The 6,605-nt window shown below is 33.7% G+C and overlaps 1 protein-coding gene across 1 annotated transcript; it reads right to left on the reverse strand.

Annotated features, from left to right (window-relative positions):
• Positions 1 to 1,058: 1,058 nt before the first annotated feature.
• On the reverse strand, positions 1,059 to 4,625 carry LOC107464641 (UV-B-induced protein At3g17800, chloroplastic). Its single transcript, XM_016083578.3, has 2 exons — positions 3,954 to 4,625; positions 1,059 to 2,151 (listed from the first exon to the last, which is right to left on the reverse strand). The coding sequence occupies exons 1-2, from the start codon at positions 4,358 to 4,360 to the stop codon at positions 1,356 to 1,358; spliced, it is 1,203 nt and encodes a 400-aa protein (XP_015939064.1). The 5' UTR covers positions 4,361 to 4,625; the 3' UTR covers positions 1,059 to 1,355.
• Positions 4,626 to 6,605: the final 1,980 nt, after the last annotated feature.

A 6,605-nucleotide genomic window follows, 5' to 3' on the forward strand; every position in this document is an offset into this window, starting at 1 on the left:
GATTTTTGGTATACACAAATATTTAATTATTTCATGAGTTAAAAACTTATAAAATAGATTTATTATGCAATAATATATAAAAAATATAGACACCAAAAATAAATATAAAAAAAACTTTTCTCTAATTCAAAATAATACCAGAATAATTACCTATATGTATACCTCTTATATTCTTTCCCATTATAGCTAGAGTACATTTTATGACTCAACAGCAACAAAGCAAATATATATTTGTTTTTACTGGTCTTCAACATTTTGTGATAAATATGAACTTATTAGGAAAAAAATTCACATGAAAAATATAGTACTAAATGGTTTGTTAACCACTTTTGATAAAAGTAAAGAAAAGAAAACAAAATAACAGACCTAGAGAGCAATTGAACAACTATAAATCAAGTATATTTATTTATTATTGGATTTGCCAACCAAGGAAGACACCCAAAACGCCAGAACTAATAGACAGGACTCCAGTGTAATAAACGGAAGACCCAACCATAAAAGGTAGAGAATATTTATTGAGTTTTTTCATAACAAATTTCAATTTTCAGAACTGAACTAGTCCAAAGGCATCAAAATAACTCACCAACTGTTTCTAGGCAATAGAAAATATTCAATCCAAAACCATGGAAAGCCAGAAACCTAAAGCACATATCAAGGGTAAAATTTCGAATGAATTTTTTTTTCCCCAACAAATGTGACACCATTTAAGAGTGAACTTTATTGCATAGATAGAATGGGGATGGGATTAAATCCTAACAAATCGAATAACAAATAAGCTAACTATTCAACCAATCTAAATTAATTAATTTCAAATAAATTCCATATTTTTAAGATTGGAACTATCTTTTAACTTTGTACCTATTTTTCATAAGTACAATGTAAAATTTGTTTTTTTTTTTTTATAGCTAATTTTGTTCGCGTTTTGAAAATCCATTCGAGTTGTAACTCCCTCCCATGACCACTTGTTGACTCCTTCAGCTAAATTCCTGTTATGTGCAAACAACCCAATAATCTTTTCTATAAAGTCTGTCCGGAAATAAAAAAAAAGGGAAAAAGCCTTTCTGTAAAGATATCAGGACCTTGGAAAATATTAAACAATAGATGCACATATAGTGTCACAGTGAACAACTTTATCTCTATTCAAAATCTCTATCAACTTACATAAACTTCAAAAGCTAAAGCATCAAAACTATACAACATGTAAAGTAAAAGTGTACTATCTCTATATACAATATATAAACATAAGCATAAAAAACCAAAACACTCAAAAGCTAACAACAAAAATCTCACTGTATACACAAGTAGGATTTGCCCAACAAATGAGGAATTTATTAGCAACCTTTGCATTGCCCTACTTAATCATCCATAAGCTTATATACATTATCGATATAATCTTCCGTCTCCCAAAGGAAAGATCCAAAGGCAACAGCTTCCAATACCAGCCTCTTGAGGCTTGAGAATGAGGTCAAAATAACATCATCACTCTCAACCAAACCAGATTCCTCATTGTTAAAAAGTGCACAACTATAGCTTCCTATCAAATTCACAGCCTCTTTGGATCTAAGTTTCGCACATCGCTGCAATGAACCAGGGTGAAATCCAGTTACGTAGCATTTCAAGTCTTCAATATCCTCTTCCTCCTTAGTTATCCCTTGTCCTATGGATTGCAGGCTACTCAAGCTACCAAAGATGGTGTCTTTAAAACCACTAGGGAACATGTCAATAAACGGGAGGGTATTCCTAAGACCAAGATGAAGATCAGGGTTAGCTAACGATAGATTTCGTTCTAGATGGTACCTCAATGAAACCGACTTCAAAAAGTAACCGTATAATATAGAAGCAACATAAACTCTGGCAAGTAAGAATTTTCTAACTTTGGTAGTGGCCCAACACTCGGTAACACTAGAATTTGCTCTCAAGCCAGTTACGGAAGTTATGTGTTCCTTTATCATATCCAAAACTTCCAAGCTGTGAATAGACTCTAGTTCCCAGTCCTTAGAAGGCAATATCTCTAGCCTGCCATTGTAAAGGCAACTAGAAAGCTTTGGAACCAAAGGGACCCTGATCTCGGAAAACTTGTAAAAGATCAATAAGTACATAATATCTTCTACCGCAATTTGACATTGATTTTCTTTTAGCTGCGCAATCCTCCTGGCATTAAGAAAAGTTTAAAGTCAACAGATTTTCAATGAATGCCTACGACTGCAATATGAAACTAATAAGGAAATTGATATGTAGGGTTAGTTGTTTGGCTCATTTGCTTTGACGGTATCATACTGATGACAGAACATACTCTAATATATTCATCATGCAGAAATTGTTTACCATCTAAAATGTCCACAAAGTTAACCTCCAAGACAACTCATAGTACATACTGGAAAATTCAGATCAAAGTGAGCAAAATATATGCCTATATTGCTTGTATTAGAGAACCTAATGCCCTGCTAATTGGTAAGTGTAATACTGCTGCTAATTGGGGATCTTCCTGATAAGTACTACTTCTATTCCCCATAGAATGGAGACACCACTAAATGCTGATTGTCCAAGCAAAAAAGTTAGAGAGTACAATCACGTAACCATTAATTTAGTAGCTGATAAAGTTTCATATGGCACAAGATAAGGCCACTAATTTTTGGAGCTAAATAGGTTTAGGTTAGGAACTAACAATGACCCAATAAAGAACAGAGAGGTCTTAGCTAGCTTCAAATCACGTGCTAACCAAGACACGATCCAACTCTCACCTCTAACTTCCATTCAGTAGACTACATCTTACTTCTCCTAAACTGAAAATCCTTTGATTCCAAAGCTTATTTCCATAATCTAGTTTAGAACTTACTCCTCTTGCTACTTCATCATACAGATATGCAATTGGCAAAAGAAACACATAAACGCACTGGCTCTTGGATGTGTCAAGTAAGAATGTCTAATACCAAGTTGAAGTCGTGTGGACCCAACGTCAACCCTTGGTGCCAACCTACATATTCTTCTAGAAAATTACTTCGAGGTTCTTGACAGGTACTAGCTGAGCCCATTTATCTTCGAACAGTTGCAAGTTGTAAAAGTTCACTCAATAAAGGTTTTGGCAAGAGCTAAAATATTTAATCCATGTACACTTTATGAATGACCTTTAAGATTGGAAGTGAAATGCTAAGCATCATGACAGGTGTGTCTCAACACCTCAAAAATTGCTATGGGATTCAGTTGTCAGTTCAAGAATTCCTTGATGCCTTGCTTCAAAGGATTCTAAAACATGCTGAACTCTTGATTCTTTGCTGACCCTCCTTTTCTCTAAGCTCAGCGGTATCTCATGTTTAACAAACACTTCTGTTTTTAACCTCTAATATGTTTTCTTTTCCTATGAAAAACAGGATTCATATCCACAAAACTATACGAATCAAACCTTCAAACGAACACAACAAGGTTTTTCTTCTCCTACGTAATGTGCTAGACCTTACATGGAAGAAATTGACCCAATTTTAAACACAATCACCCACACAAAAAAATTCTGAAAAAACCAGAAAATAAATAAATAAATATAAATCAGAGAAACAAAGATACTTCAGCACTTATCTACACATACCAATGAAGAGAAGCCACGTTAAATATATAGGACCAACAAATTTCCTTATTGAAGTCATTTGTCTCACGAAGAAACAGATTACATCACAAACATACACATGCAGTTTCAAATATACCGAATTAGAATGCCAATCTGGTTGCACATAACCGTCATAGCGTATGAGTTTAGCCCCAAAATCCTGACTAATAAAGCATACCAAAACAAAGTGTTTGAGAGTTTCAAAACAGATGAAAGAGAAGGGACTCTTCAAATCAAATCCCTTCCCCTCTCTATCTCTTCGAAAACGAAGCCAAAACTCGCAAACCAGCACTCAGAAAAAAAATTAAACCAAAAAATCCAACAAGAACGGAATCACAGTAATCTAGAGCCGAACCTGTGAAGCAAGGCCTCATCGGAACCGGAACCGATGACCATGCGAGCCAGCGCAGCATCACGGTCATCGGCCAAGAGCTTGAGCTCTTCTCCAACTGCCACATGGAACAGCTGCCGGTGGTTCTGCAGGACGCCACTCAAGAACTTCCCAACCGTGGACCGCGGCTCCAGCGGCGAGTTCAAGCTGCTGAACTCGCATGGAGTGGCCCCGGCACTCGCCTTCACCACCAATCTCCGCCGCCTCAACGACAAAGGACCACCGCCACCGCCACCGCCGAGAGAAACTCCAACAAGAGGCCTTGTTGCTGCTGTGTTGGCGAAGAATCTCACCGATGATGATGACGACGAGAGTGGTGTTGGAAGAGTGAGAATTGTACGGTGAAGGTGGTTATAGACGCAATTTTCCATAGAAAGTGTGTAACAGCAAAAACGTGAAGATTGAAAAACAGAAAAGGAGTGGTTGGTGTGTGTGAGAGTATAGTAGTAAAAGGTTCTTCAATTTCAAGAGATTCTTTTTGTTTATATTTATTTATTTTGCTTAGTTTGGTTTGGTTGAGAGAAGATAAGTTGAGTGGAGAGAGAAAGAGAAATATCTATAATTTTGGGCGTAACGGATAGGGTTTTGAGACTTTTGAGGGAAGGAAAGGCCGGAATTGTGGGGCTTTGCTTTTCTTTTCTGTGTGCTGAACTGCTGATTGATAAGTGATAAGTGCGTATTATAGTGGGACAGTTGTTATGCTACCAGACAAACTACCTATCATACCTTATTAAATATTATTTTATTATTTGGATAACATATTCAATCTCGATACCTGGAAAGTGGAAATTACTACAGTCTTCTACTCCTTCTTTGTTTACTTTGACATTCTTCTAGATGTATCCATCCTTCAGGAAAAAAATGAAAGTAAAAAAGATAAAATACAATTTATCTAACACGTTAATACATGCTCATGTTATTTTTTTTATCTAACATAGAAAATTTTATTAAAATAAAAGGATTGGGTCTAACTATGGGCTTCATACGTTATCAATATTTATGGGATACCTAGGATGATAACAGGTCAAATCAGACCAGACTTTACGTTTAATCAGGTTTATAATAAAGTATATTAACTTTAGCCTGTAGTCTGGTATAAATTTTTTAATGTGTATTAAGATTGGCTTATTGTTAAATTTAGCATGGCCTAAAGTTTATTAATAGGGGAAAGTTTTTAAAATTATTTTATTTGATTGACTTTTGATATTTTAACATCAAAGATTAAAGATATTAAAAAAATAAAAATATACATATATAATTAAAAAGACAAATGGTTAAGTCGATAAAGGTATTTTCTTAAAATAGAATATCCAAATTCAAATCTTTTTAATAGCATTTTTATTAATATAATAAAACTCTCTATATATATTTGACAGGCCCAACAGACTATTTTAAAAGCCTAGGCCTGGCCTTTTAAAGAATATAGGCTTTTTTAATACTCTGAGCCTGTGCCTATTTCCTATCAGGCCAGGCTACAAGTCCCTAGCAGGCTGCCTGGCCTATTTCCACCCTTAGAAATACCTTTCAAATTTCTCATATCTTAACATAACCTTAAATGCACATACAACTAAAAAAAAGAGAAAAAAATAAAAAAATAAATATTTTTAATTGTTTGATTGAGGAAAGAAATTAGAGAAAAAGAAAAATAGATGAAAAATAATTGGTGGACTCACTAATTTTTTTTCTCTTCAATATTAAAAAGAAAATAAAGAAAAAAACTAATTCTTTCTCTACTTTCAATATTACCTCTTCATTTTTTTAATATATTTTATAATATAAGGGTAAAATTGTCTTTTTATAATATTTTTTCTTTTTTTTTTTCCATTCAAACACATCTAAAAAATACATAAAAATCTATTCAATTTCTTTTCTTTCTATTTCCTTTCTCTTTATTTCTTTTCTTCCAATCAAACATAGCCTTATCTTTTCCTTCTTCGAAAATCTTTTTCTAGCTTTTATGCTTCCTCAACAATATGCAGAGAGAATTCTATCTTTCCTTAAAAAATATGAACATTTCTAGTTTTTCATATGTGCCATAAAAGGTAGGTTGCTTGCAAAATCTTTTTTATGTTTCTAAAGTTTGCAATTTTTAATTATGACTAACTATTATTTTTATGGGTATATGTGTCTTGATTCAAGTTGGAGATTGTAAGTCCAGAATGCTATTAAATTATTGAGGACAATTAATCAAGTAATGCAAAATATTTTCATCATTTTAAGAGTATCTACTCTACATGGGTGAGACCAAAGAGATTCTTTAGTTCAATCTTTGTCTAACTAAAATTCTTTCATGCATCATTTTTTATAAAAAAAATTTTACTTTAGCTTGACACTTCAATTTTCAAATGGAAGACCATAATTTCTTCTGCATATCTGAAAGAGATTGAATACTGACCATGTTTCTCCTTTTTCCAAACAGGTGTGTCTTCATTCCCATCTATCCGTGTCTGCATGATTATTTGATATTGTTCATATATGAAATTATATAAAAGTAGTTGTTGATTCCACTGTTCATTAGCTGTAATCAATTGAGAGACCCAAATTAATTTCAAGTTAGGATTGGGGTTGCTGAAGGTAATTGGTGGGTAGTGATCTTTAATCCAATGATCTTCTGTG

Source organism: Arachis duranensis, chromosome 9, assembly GCF_000817695.3.
Source record: "Arachis duranensis cultivar V14167 chromosome 9, aradu.V14167.gnm2.J7QH, whole genome shotgun sequence".
NCBI lineage: Eukaryota > Viridiplantae > Streptophyta > Magnoliopsida > Fabales > Fabaceae > Arachis > Arachis duranensis.